The sequence below is a fragment of the Heloderma suspectum genome, chromosome 1 (genome assembly GCF_057233095.1).
Source record: "Heloderma suspectum isolate Gila_16-S chromosome 1, 16-S_ref, whole genome shotgun sequence".
In the NCBI taxonomy this organism is placed as follows: domain Eukaryota; kingdom Metazoa; phylum Chordata; class Lepidosauria; order Squamata; family Helodermatidae; genus Heloderma; species Heloderma suspectum.
The window spans coordinates 77,402,690-77,424,237 of NC_139458.1; the positions used below are offsets into that span (position 1 = coordinate 77,402,690).

The window sequence follows — 21,548 nt, forward strand, 5'->3', positions numbered from 1 at the left end:
TATTAGCTTTTGTCCTGCTTCATTTTGTACACCAAGGCCATGCCTGCCTGTTATCCCGGTGATTTCTTGACTTCCTACTTTAGCATTCCAATCCCCTATGATGAAGAGGACATCTTTTTTTGGTGTTAGTTCTAGAAGGTGTTGTAGGTCTTCATAGAACCGATCAACCTCAACTTCTTCGGCCTCAGTGGTTGGGGCATAGACTTGAATTACTGTGATGTTGAATGGTTTGCCTTGGATTCGTACTGAGATCATTCTATCATTTTTAAGATTGTACCCCAGTACTGCTTTTCCCACCCTTTTGTTGACTATGAGTGCTACTCCATTTCTTCTAAGGGATTCTTGCCCACAGTAGTAGATATGATGGTCACCTGAATTAAATTCGCCCATGCCTGTCCATTTTAGTTCGCTGATTCCCAAGATGTCGATGTTCAATCTTGCCATCTCATGTTTGACCACCTCCAGCTTACCTTGATTCATTGATCTGACATTCCAGGTTCCTAAACAATATTGTTCTTTACAGCATCGGATTTTCTTTTCACCGCCAGAAACATCCACAGCTGAGTGTCCTTTCGGGTTTGGCCCAGCCGCTTCACTCTTTCTGGCGCTACTTGGAAATACCCTCTGCTCTTCCCCAGTAGCATACTGGACACCTTCCGACCTGAGGGGCTCATCTTCCGGCGTCATATCTTTTAGCCTTGTGATACGTTCCATGGGGTTTTCTTGGCAAGAATACTGGAGTGGGTTGCCATTTCCTTCTCCAGTGGACCACATTTTGTCAGAACTCTCTGCCATGACCTGTCCGTCTTGGGTGGCCCTGCACGGCATAGCTTATGGCTTCACTGAGTTACGCAAGCCCCTTCGCCACAACAAGGCAGTGATCCATGAAGGGGAAACAATACCTTAGTTATTGGCAAAACAATAGCTTGGTTATAAAAACACTCCTGATTTTATTCTTCATGACTATCATGATCACAAATAGGTAAATGGCTATTCCCTTTCACTATTCATCATGCCACATAGATAATAGTTTATTCAAGTGCAAATGCTGAAATACAAATACATGAAAATAACTGATGCATGAGCTCATTCTGAAAAAGTGGTGGGGGTTGGAACTTGCAACAAAATTTGACTTGCACATAGGAGGGAGATGGCAACCAACCTTTAGCTGGAAAATTTATGTTTGTAAGCAACTGAGCTGTCCCCTTGAATACATAAATTTGTTATGTATCTATGAATAATTGGATTGGAGATTCTGTGAATTAGTATCAATAAATCAAATCCAATGCCATAAATCCTCGGGTACAATTCTATGTGTTGTAACCTTCAGTGGCACAATAGATACTATCTAAACTCTAATGTGCATGCAGTTTACATGGAGTGAATTACCATGGCTCTTTGTTGTGGTTTTTTGGTATACAGCAGGGCCCCCAAATATCCAAAGATGTTAGAAGAAATATCAAAAGTGTGTTTAGGTTTAGAGTCAGAAGGCCTTATCTCAAAGGCTCTTCCCCCCCAAATAAATTTAACCCCACCACATTGTAGCCATAATGTGATGCCCTTGCAAATCACTACAAACTGCCTAAAGCAGCCTCCCCCAACCTGGCCATGTGGGATGAGGATGATGGGAATTGTAGTCCAACACATCTGGAGGGCACCAGGTTCAGGAAGGCTCGTCTAGAGGTATGAGAAAAGGGTGCGGTTCCCACATGAAACAACCAGTATCTTCCTGACCTAGGAGTGGAGTGGCTTGCCAATTTTTGCTTTCAAAAATGCAAACCGAGGGGAGCAAAGGTTGAAGCGGGGGCACGGCAAGGCAGAGACAGATGGGCAAACCTATTTCCAAGTGATTGCACATATTAGGCTTAGCCATGCAGGAGCGTTGTGCATTAACACCAACACCTTAAATTCTGCCCAGGGAACCCAGTACAAATTCTGGACAAAAATCTAGAGCTATGTACTCCTAGCACCAAACCCGGTTTGAGGCCAGAGATCAAGTTCTGCGGCAGCTTTAGTACTTTTTAATTTTTGCTGAAGAAATATATAACACAAATGCATCAAAAGACAGTAGACTGAAGTTTATGCAAAAATCACATAAAAGAGAGTACTAAAACCAGTAAGATGAGAGGAGCAGTTTCAATATACATTCATAAAGCTATATTCAGAGCTAGAGATGAGTAATTTGCTTGCTCCATATTGAATCAGTGGTTATATATTAATTACAGTATTAAATTTGCATGTTGATGTTTGTAATGCAGTTCATTTAACTAGTGACAGCTGGTCTCAAATCTTAATGAGCAGTTTGTTTTTTTATTCTTCCATTATTTGGCAAAAAGGTTTCTTGCCAAAGTTAAAATATATAATATTAGCTCATGCTTAAAGGCATCTATAACTGAAATATTTCATTATTTCATTAATCATGTTGACCACCATTTAGCTCCAATTTTTTTATTTTTTTTTGCTTTCTTGCACTTCCACCATAAGTGGATGAAATCACCTTTAGCCTTTGGCATATGCAATACTTGCCTTCCCTTGATTAGTATATCTCACTGACCCAGTCTGAATGATCACCATGCTTTAAACAAGCCACAGTGCTATGTGCTGGGCACCATTTGCCCAATTATCTGCCCAGGAGCAGCTTGTTGTTTCATCTAAACCCAGGCAGCATGGTTTGTTTGAGGAGGAAACCTTCAAATAACCCCCAAACAGGCCATAGGTTATTTGAGGGTTGTTTCCCCCTCAAACAAGCCATGACATCAAGGTTCAGATGATATGACAAGCTGCACCTGGGTGGGTAATTAGGCAAATGGTGTCCTGCACACACTGTGACTTAAACAAGCCAGAGTGGCTTGTTTAAGCCTTTGTCAAGATGCCCCTGTTGCCTACTGAATCCTCCAATAGCCAGAATCAACACTCAGACAAAAGGACTGCTTTCCAAGGCTTTAATTCCATTCAACCTAATAAAGCATACAGATGCTAATTGCCTGAGACTCAGAGGAACTAAAAAGGGACAGCTATCTAGAGGTTTCTAAGGATTAGGACATCAGTTGATCTCTGGGAAAAACGCAGCAACTCTCTGAACTTAAGGGGTGTGAGGGGAAGATCTCCCCCTCTCCTGTGGGGCCTTGGGGCGCAGCTGTTGACGTTAAGCCAATTGGGCTGAGAGCCTAAGCTCGGCTCCTGCAATCTCTCGCTTGTGCCTGCACCTGCACCTCCCATCTAAAAGCTCAAGTTGTCCCTCCCTTTCCATGCCTGGGTCACTGCCGCTCCCAAGGATGTGAGCGAGTGGGAGGTTCCCCCTCCAGCTGTGCCTCTGAAGTCTGAGAGGGTTCCTCTCCCATGAATGGTATCTCCTCCTCAGAATCAGAGCTGCCTTGGGACTCTATGGGCTCAGATACAACCCTGACAGCCTTGGTGATCATGCGAACTGGGCCACAGTGTTGACATCTTGTATGCAGCAGCAGCAGCTTAATTCTTGTGACATTTCTTCATTCTTATGGTCCCCACTCCTTTGTCTCACTGACTGGGTTCGCACAACATGACAACCCATCATGGACAGCCAGACATGGTGGGTTGTTTTGTTATCCAAACCCAATGTGTTTTCTGCAGGGTGGCCTAATTTTCGCAAACAAGCCACCCAGAGCACCCATGGCTTTTTGTAGGGTTGTTCATACCCATGGGGGGTAGTTGTATTGTCTGAACCTGGGAGAGTAATTTTATCATGGGATGCTGGGATTACCTACAGAGCTTCTTGGCATGAGCAGCAAAAAAGTCCATGCCACACTTTGTGATCTCACCAGTGCCACCTCCAGCCTCCCTCGCTAGTGACTGCCACTCCACTTATGTCCAAACAGCACTTTGGAAGCACTTTCACTTGTTCGCCACCTTAAAAAAAAAAAAATCAGTGCTTTGGGAGTACGCAAATGTGTTTGCAATTTTTTATTATTATTTTTTCCCTGTTCTTTCACAAGTGTGCCAGAGCACACCTTTGCCTGTCCGATATGTGCAGTCTTGCCTGGTCAGTTTCCTTGTACGTTTCAGCTGTCACACTGAAGCGGAGTAGGTAATGTACAAGGAGACTGACCTGACGAGGCTGCATATAGGCTAATTTGCACACAGTTGTAAAAGACCAGGGGAGAAATAATAGTAAGAGAAAGGAGGGACCCAGTAGCGCAATTCAAAAGCACCAAAAACGGGGGTGGAGGGGGGGAGGCAAATGGAGTAAGTGCACCAAAAGGCAGGGGAGGGATCATATCTTCCCCTTGGCAATGTATCCTCTCACTTTTAAATGTTGAATTGACACTTCTCAGTGTCCTCCACCTTTTCAACTCTTCTTTGAATCTCCAGCTGGTCCAGAAATGGGAGTTATTAACTCCCCCCACATCTTCGCAGCTCCTTTTTGGGGAAGTTACTGCTGTGGTTAATGCACTTCAACAGATGTGCACAAATCTCCCTGACAGTTTTTTTTTTTTAAACCCTGAGAAGTAGGTTGCAGAGTGATAGGCCCCATGGGGAGGGGTGGGTGTAAGTACTACTGATGTGGGTGCTCCATTTCTTCCATCCCATTCAGCCAACCTCTAAGTTTAAAAAAAAAACAAAAAACTGCCAGGAATATTTGTGCAAATGTAAAGGCTGAGAAGTGAATGGAGGGTAAATTTGCTAAAATGTAAGGGCTGGGAAGTACATGGGAGGGGGGGAATTGTTCACATACAGTAACTACTCTGAAAAGGAGCCACAAAAAGGGCAGCGGGGGGGCAATATCTCCCCTTTCTCAACTAGCTGGAGACTCAGAGAAGTGTTGAATGGGAGGAGGACGCTGACAAGTGTCAGTTCAACACTTAAAAGGAAAAGAATTACATTTCCAAGCAGGAGATATTGTCCCCTCGCCCCCCAGCTGTGGTGCACTTACTGTTCTTGCATTTTTCCCCTTTTCAGGGCTTTGCAACAATGCAAATGGGTTCCTCCTATCCCTTACTATTATTTTCTCCCCAGCCCTTGACTACTGTGCCCAAATTAGCCTACTTAGTCTCATCTTGTCAATTTCCTTTTACATTATCTACTCCACTTCCATGCTCCCATTGACAGCGGCAACATACAAGGACATTGACAAGGCAAGACTACACATACTGGACAGGCAAAAGTGTGCTCTTGTGCACTTGTGAAAGAACAGGAAAAAATAATTTAAAAAAATATGAACACATTTGTGTACTCCCGAAGCACTATTTTTTTTTAAAGGTGGTGAATGAAAAGTAGCAGCAATCAGAGTGGGGAGGGGCCTGGGGTGAGGAGACAAGATGGGTTCTGCTGCAAAGGTGCCTGGGATATGTGCCAGAGCTGGCTGGAGGACTGAGGGGAAGGGAGTGAGAAAACAAGTCACAGCAAGCCCAATTATTTGTTGGGTGTACCCTGGGTTGTTCAGCAAATAACCAACCCATAGTGGCTTATTCACAGGGTGGCTTAGCGTTACGTGCAAACTCTCCCTCTGTGTCTGATTATAAGTTATGAATGTGAATGTTCAGGATAGAAATCCATCTCTCCCTCTCTCATTTATCTGTTAATCACTTAATAACTACAAGTGTCTTTTTTGTGTAATACTATTACCCCTTCTGATCTGATGGCAGATTATACATGTACACTAATAAAATTAATTATCAAATGCTGTTTAAGGAAAGATCCACACAGAGCAGTCACTTACCTTTGGTACTGGGGGTTTGAATGATAGCAAATGATCAGGTTTGGATCTGTAAGGAAAGGTTGTAGCTTTCTCATCAGGTAAATCTGCAGGGGGGAAAGCCTAATTTCTTCTGGATGCTACAGTACAGACCACATAAGTTCCTAGTGAAACTCTAAACACTTCAAGGTGTGAAATTGAATGATTAGCCATATCAACAATGAGTGTTCTTCAGGCTGAGGATGTGATCAAGATTCTTGGAGGGATAAGCTGCTACGTGCATACTTGAATCTTTCCCTTCTTGGCTAATGAAAGCTGCCCAGGAGTGGACTAGCCCTGTTAAATGCCTCCTTCGGGAAGGTGTTGTCACAGCAAATCTGAAAGAGGCAGCAGCAAGACCTTTATTGAGGGGAAACCCTCCCTCCCTTAATCCCACCATATGGGAAATTTTCTAGCCTGTCTTGCCCAAAATATTACATTTTTGGGCAAGGTGCTTGAGTGTGTCAGCTCCAGATTTTCTTGGATTGTACAGATCCTCTGGACACATTTCAATCTAGCATTAGGCTTGGCTATGGAAGAGTAACAGCCGTGCTCACTCTGATGAACAATGTCAGGAACTATTGGTTCAACTGGACCACTCAGTTGCTTTTGGTACTATTGACCATGGTATCCTTCTGGACAGTCTGGTGGGAATGGTGTTTGGAGACACGGGTTTATGGTGGTTCTGGTCCATGCTGAAACAGCTTGTTTCGCTGGTTTCCAAATTACTTCTGGGTCCAATCCAAAGTGCTGGTAGTAATCTTTAAAGCCTCATCTGGTTTGGAATCAGGATGCCTGAAGAACCACTTTTGGACACCTGATGTACATTTGTTTGGGACCAGGGAGGGGGCCTTCTCTGTGGCTACACCTGGCTCTGCAGCTCTCTGCCTAAGGAAGCCTCCTTTGCCCTCTCTTTGATGTCTTTCTACAAGTGTTCAGAGTTTCTTTTTTGAAACGCTCTTGATTATAGGACACTCTTGTGCCCACTTCATATGGGATTTGGAAGCTGTTCCGTGGGAAATGGCTTTTTAACTCCTGCTAATCTGATTTCTTGAATCATCTTGTAGCAGTTGGATCTGGATTATATCCACTATTCTTTGTATTATTTGTGTTGTATTTTTACATTGATTTTAGATGTTGCTAGCCACTTTGGATGTCTTATAGAAAGGTGGGGGAAATGTTTTAAATAAGTGCCTAATAAATATTTATCTATATGCCAGTCACATTATACCTCTACCTAGTCCTTTTCCCTGTATAATTGCAGCCAGAGATCAAGCCCTGGACCTCATGTATGATATGTTTGTGCTTTTCTACTGAGCTACAGCTTCACAGAGCCCTGCTCTGGTGCCAGTTATACAGTTGGGTCCATAAGGGCTGGGAAGGTGATGTGCCATGGACTAGGCCCACGGATATTACAGACATCCTCAGGAGCCTCTCGCCTATTAGGGTGTTGCTTTCTGGAGTGTGGAGTGGCTGGGTTCCAGCCTCACAACATCTCCGTTTTCCCAAAGCTATTGCTGTCAGGAACCATATATGCATCACTGCTGTCAGAAGACACATATGCATCACACCAAGGTGGTACTTCAACCACAGACTTCATGGGCAGTTGGCAGATTTGCCTGCTGTGAACTCGTTGTAACTTTTGTTCTTCCTTCTGTATGTGCCTTCCACTTCTCTGATTTGCCTCCCAGAAATGGCAATGCAATCAAGCGGTGTGTGCAATGGTATGGGAATTGTGTGCTCTGGGTTCTCTGTGCAAGCCTATTAGATATAGCACCATACCAGCCTGTGCTTCAGGAGGCACTGTGGTCTCTTTCTGGCTGCCTGGTTGTGTGTTGTATGTGGAGGCTGTGTTTGTAGTGGGCTGGACTTATTATGTTCCCTCACCCCCCACTGACTGGTATCTTCTATGAATGGGTAATATGACTGGAGCATCATTGGGATGTAATGTTGCTCTTAGTGGGTGGCAGCAAAATTCCAAGGCCACTTTGGGAGTGTGTCGATATTGCTATGATTCTACTGCTAGGATTGTGACTACACTACACCAGCATTTAGCTGTTATGTAGCAGCAGCTAGCATCACAGGACTATAGATTATGCTGTCCATGGCATTCCAGACCCTTTGTTTAGGCCATGATTTGGTGAAACATGAAAATTCCTGAGTTCACTCCAAAAAAGGTACTCTAAAACATCACAGAGTTAGATTGCCTTTGGGTCTTTTTTCTAGCTTAGAAAACGTCATACTGCAATGTGTTTAGATAATATCCAGTATTAAATGAGCATCTGGAGGGAGGGATGGAGCAGGATTGCACCTGCTGGCCAAGCCCTGACCCCTGTGTTTGAGGGTCAGAACAAAGCTTGTATGTCTGTAGGACTCTTTCCATGCAGTCCAGGACTCTGAAAAAGCAGGATTCCCTCTTGCAGAGTTGAATGGATATAGGCTCTATTCTGACCCACAAATGATTGCAAAAGGATCAGGGTGGAGCCATGAGCATCCTACTCCCCCTTCACCACACACATTAATTGAATGATATATGTAACCTGTACAAGCACTTGTGTTATTTATAGCTTGTCTCATCCATATACTTCCAAGTCAGTTCTATGGTGGTGCAAGATCTTGGTTATTTATTTCACCTTGATGTTTGTTTAATCTACCTTGAACTCCTATCACATAGCTTTTTGCATCCTCATTGTGGGGGTCATATACCCACCATGCCATAACATACCACTCAGAAAACTGTAGGGAGACAACATGAATTTAACCTACAATCTTAAACATATTTATTTGGAACCATTACATTGAAATCAGGGATTTATTTCCATGTAAATGTCTTTATTTGCTGTCATGTATGATTTTAACCCATTTGTGCAGAATGTTATCCCCCCAAAAGAGAATCTCATAATTCACACATTTCACAAGGCAGATTCTAGAGAAATTCCCTTTTAATCTCCATCAAAATTAAAATACTGCCAACATTTGCCATTTTAAGAAACTGAAAGCGTTCCTTGCAGAAATGTACTGTTTATGAAGGCAGAGTTATGTACACTGTATATTAGTTCTGTCAAGTTTGTCCTCAGTTCATAGTCTTTCTGTTAATTTCCCCAACATCTGATCCACACGGTCCTCTTTCTCATCAAATTTGTCATGTTAGGACCACTTCCTGAGAAGTCCTTTAATGTACTGGAGAGTTTTAGAAAGTATTTTCTTTTCTTTTCACCTTCCTTCGTTGATCCAAAACAAAACGATCAGGTTTCCATTTTATCTGTGGGGAATACATAAAATGCCAACAACTGTCTCAAGAGATGGCTTAGAAAAGAGAGGATTGGGGAAGCACACTCCTCCCCAAAGTTTATTCTGATACATTTTTTAATAAGGCTCAAAGAGAACCCTATGTTCACAGTCAAGGAAATTAGCATTATTTCTAATTTCAGTCCTACTACGAAGTATTTTGGTGATGGTAGCTCATGAAATCACACTCCAGCCAGGCTCCTGAATGAGGGTGCCTCTCTTATTACGTCTGCTCAACTTCATAATAAAGTGTTGCTTTTAATTATTATGAGGATCGGCCAGAAGGAGGTAGTGTAAACGGCATCCGGTAGTACCAAGTTCACGGCTCCTCGTCGCGTTCACCCTCTTCTGGCCCCACCCAAGCGAGATCTAGTGACTTCCCTCTGTTGCAACTCCTTAAAATAAAAGTGGATCCAGTGACACTTTGATCCCTAGTGGGAGAAGGATGTACTTCCGCAGATTTTCCGTGCGGGGAGGGAGCGGGAAGGCGGCCGATATAAGTTAGCCAGCACTCACTAATTTTTTTTAAAAGGGCCTCCGCCCCTAAGCGGGCAAGTTATACAAGGGCACAATCCAAACCTCCAAAGCCGCTGGCCTGGCACCCCGGATCAACGTTCAGTCCAAGGCGGCAGCCGGCAGAAGAATCGCAGCAAGGCTGCAGCTGTGGATCAGCTGCTGCCGCCGCCGCCGCGAGGCAGGGGAGGAGTTTAAAGGGGATCAGGAAGCAACGGAGTGCCTAACACCTCTCCCCTGCTATGGCTGGCTAAAGAAAAATCATCATAACCATAACGGGGGGGGGGGGAGGCGGAGAGAAAGCCGAGGGAGTGAGCAAGGGGGTGGAGGGGGAACAGCACCACCAGCGGCATGAGAAGGCGAGCTGGTCTGGGGGGCAACATGAGGTCAGTGGTGGGCTTCTTGTCCCAGAGGGGCTTGCAGGGAGACCCCCTGCTCACCCAGGACTTTCAGAGGAGACGCCTGCGAGGCTGTAGAAACCTCTACAAGAAGGATCTCCTGGGCCACTTCGGCTGTGTCAATGCCATTGAATTCTCCAACAATGGAGGCCAGTGGCTGGTCTCAGGTAATGCAACCCCTCCCCCTTCTTCCCCCCTCCCCCCAATTTTTATTTCCTTCGCCAGGGTGTGTGTGTCCCCCTCCCCAATCCCTGAGCTCGATGAGCCCGCATCGGAAGGAGCGGTAGCGGCACTCTTGAGGCGTATTCGCACGCACACACCCCTGATGTTTCCCAAATAGAGATCTAAAATGGTTGACAGGTTTTTTAGGGGGGTTGTTTTGTCCCCCATCCCAAATCCTGTTCACCGTGGTTGCATTTACGGGAGTGGAAGTTCTGGCTCCCCACCCGCCGCTGAAAGCAGTGACTGCTCTGTAGGGCTTAGTAATATATATATATATATATATATATATATATATATAACATTAATAGGTGAATATTCAGCCCTCATATTGTATGTGTCGCGAGTGACTGGAAACAAAATGGATTAAGATTCGTAGGAATTCCAGTGGCATTTGATGAAGTAAATAACGACAGACGCAACATATCCTAAATGGAGACCGGACTAGTTTTTTTGTGTCCGGATTTGGAGGGATTCGAATGTTATTTACTCCACTTTGGAGGAGGGGGAGGTGTGCGGTTTTGAGAAGAGGAGCACTGGGGCGGGGGAAACATTTCTTAATGTTTTAACCGGGAGAAGGTTCGGGTAATTTTATCTCGCACAGTGCCTTTTCGGCAGGGGATGGCGCATGTGCTCGTTTCGCTCCCCTCCCCAGTTTTAACTGCGTTTGGGAAAAGCGAGGGGAAGGCTCGAGCCTTACGGGGCGGGGGGCTGCTGTCAGGTGTCGGGGAGGCTCGGCGTTGACGTTGGCTGCTGCGACAGTGGGGTGAAGCGGGGAGGAGCCCCTTCTGGAGGGGGCCTCTGGGGAGCGCCCCTTCGGACTGCGCCCCTTCCTTCAGCGCCTACCATCAGGGGCTGAGGCTGGGGGCAGAGCCCTTCCCCCCTTCTCACAGACACACCGCTGCCGCTTTAGGCGCCGCTCCGAGGGGAAATGGCAAACTCCAGGCCGGGGCTTGAGTGGGAGCTGCAGGCCTCTCTTTCCTTGAGCTCCTCATAGCGACAGGCCGGGGAATCGATGGCCTATTCCGTCCAGGGAGTGGAGGGCGACGCAAGGGTGGCATCTCGCACCGGCCGCCTTGGCCTTTGCTAGTTGGAGGGTGTGTGTGTACGTACGTATGTGTATGCACATACACGCGCACACATGGAGTCAGAGCTTCCCTCGCATGTAACTACGGGAAGGATGTCTTGACAGGTAGTAAGTTGGAGGCAGTGTTCCCGTCTCCTGTCCCTCCTGTGAAACAAGAGAGCACTCCAGCATAATCCGGAATAACTACCACAACCTGGTTCCCTACGCTATGTCAGGTCTCTAAGAGTGCAATCCTATGCACGTTTAGACAGAAAAAAGCCCCTACAATGCCCAACATTCCCCAACCACCCATGTCGATTGGAGAATGGTTGGAGTTGTAGGACTTTTTTCTGTCTAAACATGCATAAAATTGCCCCCTAACTTGGATTAGAATCTGCACTTCACCCAGAAGTGTGCATTAATCTCTTCTCTACCCATCTGGGTTGTGATCATGGCAGGGTGAACCTTGTTTAAGGTTCACACCCGTGCATGTGAAGTGAGCTGGGATACACATTGTACCCCTATTTTCTTTTTTCATAAATATGGCTTGCTTCCTCCATCATAGTAAGGCAATGTCCCACAGCACTCCCTTACTTCAAAAGAAAGAAGGGGAAACTGAGGCAAAGGAAGGCATTGTGCTCATTTCAAAGTTAAAGGCAATAGAAAAAGGGAATAAGAAACACATAACAACTCAGGGTTTCACTAAACATTACCATCAATATATTCATTTATTCATTTCATTTCTATACTGCCTAATAGCCAAAGCTCTCCGGGCGGTTTACAAAATACATATTAAAAACATAATATAAAATATTTAACATACACAAATTTAGAAACAATTTAAAACAGACCAAAAACAGTTATACTGTTACCAGAAACTGATAAAACAGCTGACATTAAATGCCCCATCATATCCTGTCAAATGCCTGGGAGCAGAGAATAGTCTTAACTTGGTGCCAAAAAGATTACAATGCTGGCACCAAGTGCCTCTCAGTGAGGAGAACATTCCACTATTGTGGGGCTACTACTGAGAAGGCCCTCTCCCTTGTTGCCACCCTTTATAGGTCAAAACCAAACCTTGAAGGCTTTATAGGTCAAAACCAGCACCTTGAATTTGGCTCAGAAATTCAACAGGCAGCCAGTGCAAGCAGGCCAGAAGTGGTGTTATATGCTCGGACTTTCAAGTTCCTGCAAACAATCTGGCTGGTGCATTTTCACAAGCTGCAACTTCCAAACAGTTTTCAAGGGCACAGTAGAGTGCACTGTAGTAATCTGACTTGGAGATTAACCGAACATAGGCTATTGAAGCCAGGTTATCCCTGTCCAGATAGGGGCATAACTGGCCACCAGCCGAAGCTGGTAGAAGGCAGTCCGTGCCACTGAGGCTACTTGAGCCTCAAGTGACAAAGATGGCTGCAGGAGAACCCCTGAGCTATGAACCTGCTCCTTCGGGGGAGTGCAACCCCATCCAGAACAGGATGAACATCCTCCATCCGGTCAGAAGAACCACCCATTATAATCTATGAGGGGGTTACTGCTTCCATTTCACAGATGAGAAACTGAGACTGAAACAGGTGAGATCATCTGATAAATCCATAGCTGAGTAGTTTTTGAACTCATGTTCAAGCCAACTCTATCCACTACATCAAATTGACCCTGTTCTGCCCTAACAGCAGCTTTCAGCAGCAATGCATGTGTAATTAACCCATGAATTCCAGGGTTGCACATAAGCCACTTCTAGTTTCCAGCAACAACCTACAAATGTGGCATTCGTAGATTGTTTCCGTGATGTCTGAACCTGAGCACTTGTTCTTTGCTTGTTCTTGGGTTAAATTCAGGTTGTTTAACCCATGAACAACCCAAGTGCCCAGGTTCAGATGTCATGGAAACAACGTACAAATGCTGCATTTGTAAGATGTTGCTAGAAATGGGAAGTGGCTTGCCACTGAAAGCCGCCATTATGTCCAAACAGGGCCATTGCTTTTCTTGAGAGAGAAAGGAGATCCTTTATAATCATCTGCTTAGGAGGTCATCTTCCTTACCATCAAAGAGTATTTCTGTTATTACAATGCCAGTGATAAAAATGTGCTGTTTGATTTAAAGGGGCTTAAAACAGATTAAAAATTAGTTTATCTTCTGTTACACTGGCTTTCAACTGATTTGAGTAAATTTACATTTGGTAAAAGACACAGTGAGGATGCTATCCTGATAGAAGGGAACAGTTTTTATGAAGAGGGAGAAATTTTACAATGGAATTATAAACACTATCTTCCACTGTTGTTTTGAAGAAAATACTATCTTTAATATTTCTTGCTTTGCTAAATTTGAGAATGTTCCATAGTGCAGTAATATACCAGAGCCAAAATGACTTAAAAGTAAACAAGTTCAAAACCCATCAGCTTTGTGGAAGATCCAGGTTTAGAAGACATATTGGTACTGATTTCAATGAAGCCCTATCAACTTCAGATGTCTGTGGTTTCTAGAAAGAAATACTAGCTTCACCTTGTAAAGAAAAGTAACTGGTGTGTTGATGTAATCTACAATATGACCCCTTAAAATCTTCCTTTTAGTCTCTAATTAACTGGGAGGGAAGCGTTAACCCACGTTTAATCATAAATTAATCTACTAATAATCCTGATGACAGCCGATCTTTCCCTATACTATTCAGTTCAAGGATTTATTGTGTTAAATACACTGTGATCATATTTAGGTTGGCTCCATCAGCTGCAGATGGATCGCTATGCAAAGTATGAGTGAGGAGGGTGGGTAGATTGTGGAATTAGGGGTTGCCTGGAGCAGGATAATACATAAAACTGGTCTTGGTTAATAGGAGATACGGAACTTTGTTCCCTCTACAGATTAAACGATAAAGAGCTAGAAAAGACTGTAGAAATGTTGTTAGAGAACCAACGTTTTAATAAGGTTAATATTTCATATATATTAATATTAAAGCATACTTGTGTGTGTGTGTGTGAGAGAGAGAGAGAGAGAGAGTTTAGACACTATTTGAATGTTACAGATTTGAGAAAACTATGCTGTCAATCTTTGTCTTAGACTTTAAACATTCAGTGCTTGTCTTTAAAGGGTATCTCAGAGGTACTCTGGTTCTAGAATAGTTGCAAGTACATATAGTGTCGCTCCTACTTTGTGTCCTAAATAAATGTAGAGTTGTAAAAGGTTTTGGAACTTTATAAGCCCTTTAGTAGCAGAAGAGGCTATTAGATCTCCATTGAAAAGAGAGTATGGTATCAGTTTAGATGATAAATACTTCGGCAAGTGCACAAAAAGTCTTATTTAGAGACCAGGTACACAGTGCTCATGTTTCTTGAATATTCACTACATAGAGCTGGGAATGTTGGCAGGTGTAGCTTTTTCACCCCTAGAGTACCATGATAGAAGTTGCACTTTCCAACACTTCCTATACTACACAAGCATACTGGGCTCACATCTGGCAGACCATGGGACAGCCCTGCGATTGCCCTCTGGAGATACCTACACTGTCTTTCCATCCTATGCCACATCTAGCACAAACTTCTTGTCCTTAACTTTAAAGCTTTCCATGGCTTTGCCCAACCCTCCCTCTCACCCTCTTTCCCTTTCCTTTCTTATTTCAGCTGACATCCCTGCCTGTGACCTTTGTTCTTCAACTCTTATACTGTCACCTGATACCTCTGGCATGCGCTCCCTCCAGCTACATGCCCCATTCACCTTTGCTGCCCATCTGTGGGTATTTCGGGAGGGGGTTCTATTTCTCACACATACCCGTGCAGTATCCCTCTGTCTTCCTTAAATCCCTCTTCAAATGCCACCATCTCTACAGAGCCTGTTGTACTTGCTTGCATTTATCTCTAGTAACTTCACTTCCCTGCTTGCCTTCTTTCTCTCATTTGGCATCTTTGCTTCTCCCTCCCCTCTGATGTGTCTTGAAGTTGTTGTTGTTCTTATAGTTATTCTATATTGCATTTGAATCTCACCTTTCCTCCATGGAGTTCAGGTGCCATGCATAGTTCTACCCCTGCCTGTTTAATCCTGCCCTCTCTTCTCTTCCCATCATCACTTGGCTTTCTATCAAATCCATATATGCCCAGGGATAAAACTTAACTGCATATTATAGAAGTTGTAACCCTTCTCTTATATTGATATAAATGCAGACATACTTTAAACCTCTTCCTTGGTACTGGAACTCTGCCTTAGATTATTCCTGCAATGCTCATTTAGTTATACCTTTTTGGAGCTTCTTTCAAAACCTATTTCTTTGGCTTGGATTTCACTAGTTTCTGTGAGTGAGACCATTGTAATGGCTTGTCTTAAACTTTAAGACTTAAAGCAATAACTGATCCCATTCTGGGCTTGACAAAAACATGTTAATATTTCTTAATGGTCCAGGATGGGCAATGGATGTCCCTGTCTGGGAACTAATTGTTAGAAGATGGTTTCTTGATAGAAACTTGTCTGGAATGGGAAACCCCTCAGTGGTGACAGACTTCCTAAGTTGAGGGGGCTGTGTTGAAGGGGGCTGTGTTGAAGTTCCTAAGTTGAGGGGACACACAACAATAACCCATCTCTGCACAAAAATACAGGAGGAGGAGCTTGGTAGCCCCATCGAGAGCATCTGGGTTAAAATTAATGGAACAAAGAATAAAAGGAACATGGTGGTCGGAGTCTACTACCGGCCACCCAGTTAAGGAGAAGATGAGGATGAAACTTTTGAAAAGCAAATAGCCAATGTTTCAAGGAAGCATGATGTAGTAGTAATGGGGGACTTCAATTTCCCCGATATTTGTTGGGAGACAAATTCTGCAAAACATGGCCCCTCCAAGAAATTCCTGACTTGTGTTGTAGATCAGTTCCTCCTACAAAAAGTAGAGGAAGGAACTAGAGGATCGGCTATCCTTGACTTGATCCTAACCAGCAGAGATTACTTAGTGGATAAAAGAGCAGTTACAGGAACTCTGGGGGAAAGCAACCATGTTATACTTGAGTTCTTGGTTCTAAAGGAAGCAACAGCCAAGTGTAGCCAAACATGTATCCTGGATTTTAGGGAAGCTGATTTTAATAAACTCAGAACAATGATCAGTAAGGTCCCATGGCAAGCGACTCTAACAAGAAAAGGAGGCCAAGATGGGTGGGAGTTTAAAAAAAGGGAAATTCTCAAGGCACAATTACAAACAATGCCAACAAGAAAAAAAGGTGGAAGACAACAGAAGAAGCCAATGTGGCTTCACAAAAAGCTAAGAGATATCCTGAAAACAAAAAAAAGCACACATATAGGAAGTAGAAGGAAGGACAAGCTACAAAGGAAGATTACAGGCAGGTAGCATAGAACTGCAGGGATGGCGTCAGGAAGTCTAAAGCTGAGAACGAGCTGAGGTTAGCGAGGGATGCTAAAAGCAACAAAAAGGCTTCCTTCAGATACATACATAGTAAAAGACAGCGGAAAGAAATGGTGGTTCAACTAAGGATGGCTTGAGATTGATAGGCATATGGTTAAGGAACACCTAATTACTTTGAATGAGTTCAAATCTCCAGGGCCAGATGAACTGCATCCTAATGTAATAAAGGAACTGGCAGAAGAGCTCTCAGAACTACTGTCTATTATCTTTGAGAAATCATGGAGGACGGGTGAAGTGCCAGATGACTGGAGGAGGGCTAATGTTGTCCCTATCTTCAAAAAGGAAGAAGCGGGGAACTACAGACCAGTCAGTCTGACATCAATCCCTGGGAAAATTCTGGAGCAGGTGATAAAGCAATCCATCTGTAAACACCTTGAAAACAATGCAGTGATTACTCGAAGCCAACATGGATTTGTCAAGAACAAATCCTGCCAGACTAATCTGATCTCGTTTTTTGATCAGATAACCTCCCTTGTGGACTGTGGGAATGCTGTGGACATAATATGCCTCGCCTTCAGCAAAGCTTTTGACAAAATGCCCCATGATATCCTGATGAGCAAACTAGCTCAAAGTGGGCTAGATGAAACAACAATCCGGTGGATCCACAGTTGGCTACAGAATTGGACTCAACAAGTGCTTATCAATGGGATCTTCTCAAACTGAGGAGAAGTAACAAGCGGCGTATCACAGGGCTCAGTCCTGGGCCCAGTGCTCTTCAACATTTTTACTAATGACTTGGAGGAGGAGGTGCAGGGAATGCTCATCAAATTTGCAGATGTCACAAAATTGGGCAGGATAGCTAATACCTTGGAAGACAGAAACAAAATTCAAAGTGATCTGGATAGACTGGAGCGCGGGGCAGAAAACAACAGAATGACATTTAATAGGGATAAATGCCAAGTTCTGCACCAAATGCACAGTTACAAGATGGGAGATACGTGGCTCAACAACACTACAAGTGAGAAGGATCTTAGAATTGTTGTAGATCACAAGCTGAAGATGAGCCAACGATGGGATGTGGCTGCAAAAAAGGCCAATGCTCTTTTGGGCTGCATTAATAGAAGCATAGCTTCCAAATCCCAAGAAGTACTAGTCCCTCTCTACTCAGCACTGGTTAGGCCTCATCTGGAGTACTGTGTCCAGTTCTGGGCACTGCACTTTAAGAAGGATGCAGACAAGCTGGAGAGGGTTCAGAGGAGGGCAACAAAGATGATTAGGGGACTGGAAACAAAGCCATATGAGGAGAGCCTGGAAGAACTGGGCATGTTTAGCCTTGAGAAGAGAAGACTGAGGGGAGATACAATAGCACTCTTCAAGTACGTGAAAGGCTGTCACAGAGAGGAAGACCAGGCTCTCTTCTCGATCATCCCAGAATGCAGGACACGGAATAATGGGCTCAAGTCACAGGAAGCCAGATTCTGGCTGAACATCAGAAAAAACTTCCTGACTGTTAGAGCAGTACGACAATGGAACCAATTACTTAGGGAGGTGGTGGGCTCTCCCACACTGGAGGCATTCAAGACAAGGCTGGACAGCCATCTGTCAGGGATGGTCTGACTTGGATTCCTGCATTGAGCAGGGGATTGGACTTCATAGTCTTATAGGCCCCTTCCAACCCTACTATTCTATGATTCTATGGTTGTCGTTGAATCATGGGTTGTCATTTTGTGCAAAACCTGCACTATGGGTTAACTATGGGTTGTTAACCACGACCAATCCAGAGTTCACAACCCAACAACAAATCATGGGTTCTCTTCCTGGATTGTTTGTGGTTAACAGCCCATAGTTCAACCTTAGTGCAGGGTTTGCACATAACACCCACGATTCAAGAACGACCCAAACTCAACCCATACACTGGGATGTTGTTGCATGTGTACCAGGCCTGTGTGTGTGTAGAAACAGACAACAGTGTGAGAAAGCCAGAGAAGTAGACAGAGTTGTGATCAAAAGACTGGAAGCACTTTGGGGTATGGGGTGCTTCTTTCTGTGGGCCTGCTATGAAGTAGGGGAACTACTGACTGGTAGGAATGTATTATTGCAGTGTATCTGTAAATTATGCCAAATACTGCAAGGTGCCATAAATCTCCAGTCATCTCTTTCCATTTCCCTTGGAAAAAACCCCAAACCAAAACAACACTGCCTGTAGAACTTCTCACCACTCAGAAGTGGGGAACATGTAGCTATAGATTTGCTTCTTCCTCCTAAGAAATTCTATATGGATTTCCCATTATAACAGCAAGAAATAAATATAAGACGCATCCCATAAGTCTGAGGTTGAAATCCTAATGCTTATTAGAGAGTAAATCCCATTGAAATTGGCAGTACCTACTTCTGAATAAACTTGCATAGGATTGGGCAGGCTTAAATATATTTTCCATTTGTTATCATTTAGTTACCTCTTCATCAGATTGTAACCATTCTGTGGAAAGAATTGTCTTTGTCCAGTCCTAGGCCCATAGGTCATATTTTATACATCTAATTAACATTGTTCTTATTTTGATTTAAGGAACATTAAACGAAGGGCATGGTCCAGCCCCATGGGGCAAAAAGGGGAAACATGTTAGACCCAACCTTGCCTCATGTCATCTAAAACAGCCTTCCCCAACTTGGTGCCCTCCAGATGTTTTGGACTACAATTCCCAGCATTCCTGACCAGTGGCCATGCTGGCTGAGGCTGATGGGAGTTGGTCCAAAACTTCTGGAGCGGAGCTCTCTGTTTTTCTGAGATTTCAGGAGATAGTGTTTTTAAACTTTCTTTTGCAATTATCGTATCTGGGAACTTGAAAAAAAGAGTAGAACTGATATTCTTTGGAAACCAAATTAGTAGCCTTGGGTCTAGAAAAGAAACTTTGCCCTATTCCAATAATTTGTTGCAAAGGTTATAATGTCACAATAGGACAGTGTATCTCAATCCACTCTACTTTGCACTGATTTTCTTGTTATGCTTCCTGCTCTGTTTAGCATAATTCTTGGTTGTTTCCATAGGCATGCTTCCTAGGTGTCTTTGCCACAGTTCCTAGCACAGCTTCTAGAAGCTGTGAAGGACCTGAAAGGTTACTGATTTTAAGGTCAATACTGAGTGCCTTTGCCAAATGAAGCGAGGTGGGATGCCATTTGAGAGCAGGGCCTTTTGATAGAGGCAACCCAGTTATGGAATGGCCTTCCCAGAGAGGTTTATCTGGTGCCAACCCTGTTGTCTTTTTGGTACCTGGTGAACACTTTTCTGTTCATCCAGGCCTTTTAAAAAAACAACAACCATGTAGTCTGGGCCCCTTAGTATTAAAATCTGTGTTTTAAATTTTTGAGTTGCAGTGAGTTTTTGTTTCTTGTATTGTATTTTGCTTTTAATGTTATCATTCTATGTTATATTTTTTAATATAAATTGTTGTTATGTTTTGTAAGCCGCCTAGAGAATTTTGTTATGGGGCAGCATGCACATGTGATAGACAGATAAATAAATAAATCTGAATGTAAAATATTCAGAATTTTGAAACTGAGGAGGCTTTCTACACTGTAAACTGGTCTGGTTTGATAGCAACAAGCCCATCATAATACTTGTATTTCAAATATTAATAGTGCTTGGACCCAAGTTACGCTTGTACATGAACGTAATAAGACTAGTCGGCTGAGAGAGAGACCTCGGTATCTATCTATGCAGCGTGCACTGCATGTGTTTGATAATGTAGGTCGGCTTCCTGGGTCTCTGGTTTCTGTAAGATTGAGAATCAAGTAGTAATGGACTCTAGACTCTTATGTATAGTTAAACTATCAGTAGATGAACAGAGAAAATGGAAGGAGACTGAAAGCAGCCCAATAATAAATATTTATTTATTTAATTCATTTCTATACCGCCCAGTAGCTGAAGCTCTCTGTGCGGTTCACAAAATTTTTAAAAATGATGCATAATCTAGAAGAGAGAAATAACCTATTCCAAATGTGATGGAAACCTCTGAGAGAGGCATTTGTAATGCTGACATAACGTTTTACTATTAAAGTGTGGGTATATTTGAAAAAAAGTTGTAGTGAGTGGAAAAGATTATTAATAAAGCTTTGGTAATGATGTCACTGGATGCAAAACAATAAATTGTGGAATAGCATAGTCTAACCTGTGCTTTGTTCTAATTTGTTTGTGATACAAGAATATAGCACTGCTAGACTACTTTTCAGAAAGGGACAACAACATTGTGTTTTAAACCTGTGAGGAACTTCCACTGCTGGTAGCAACAATTTTGAGGCTGCAGGAATGGAGGTGTTAAAACAGAATTTGAGTCAATGTATTGAGGCACTGAATGCATTTGTCAGTTGCATGTAACTTCAGTGTTTATGTTGGCTCCATTAGCTTCCTATTTGTTTCTAGTCTCAATTCAAAGTGCAGGTTCAAGCCTTTAAAACCATAAACTGCTTAGGATGTTTCCCTTAAGGACCTCTTGTTCACATATAGGCCTGCCTGCCTGGAAATTAACACCAATCTTGGAGGCTTTGCTCTTCATGCCACCTAAGGATATTTAACAAGTGAGCTTGAGAAATGGGTGCCACAACTCTTAAATGCCCTTCCACCAGTAATAAGTCAGATCCCTCTTTGTTTCTCTTTGGCCAGAAACTGGAGATGCTTTTATTTCACTGGTTATTTAATGGCCTGGTTTGCACATAATGCTAAACTATGGTTTAGCATTACATGCACGAGCTTTGGGGCTCACATGCTTCCCCTTCCCCTCTCCTCTAGTATGATCACAAGGAGGAGCCTGGAAGCTTTTGCTTCCATCTTCAACTAACCATGGCTACGGGTTATGTCTGAACCCATGTTTTGGGAAAACGAGCCAACTTCCAACAGTGGTTTATGATCCTCGCTTATGTAAAAGAAAAAAGAAAAAAAGTTCACACTAACTACGGTTTAGATGGAATGAGTAATTGCAGTGAGCTGAAAATAGAAGCAAAAGCTTCCAGTCTTGTCCTTGCAGTCA

General features: G+C 43.5%; 1 protein-coding gene and 1 long non-coding RNA gene across 2 annotated transcripts in view; one reads left to right on the top strand and one right to left on the bottom strand.

Moving 5' to 3' along the window:
- Positions 1–8,715: 8,715 nt before the first annotated feature.
- Positions 8,716–9,681, bottom strand: LOC146357464 (uncharacterized). The gene is made up of 2 exons (XR_014789817.1): positions 9,578–9,681; positions 8,716–8,972 (listed from the first exon to the last, which is right to left on the bottom strand). It is a non-coding gene; the product is annotated as an uncharacterized LOC146357464 (long non-coding RNA).
- A 147-nt stretch (positions 9,682–9,828) lies between these two features.
- DCAF5 (DDB1 and CUL4 associated factor 5) overlaps positions 9,829–21,548 on the top strand; it is a 54,384-nt gene continuing 42,664 nt past the window's right edge. The window contains exon 1 of the mRNA XM_084847953.1: positions 9,829–10,076. Coding sequence (XP_084704079.1) covers positions 9,863–10,076 — 214 coding nt within the window. The 5' untranslated portion in view covers positions 9,829–9,862. The remainder of the gene's footprint in view (positions 10,077–21,548) is intronic.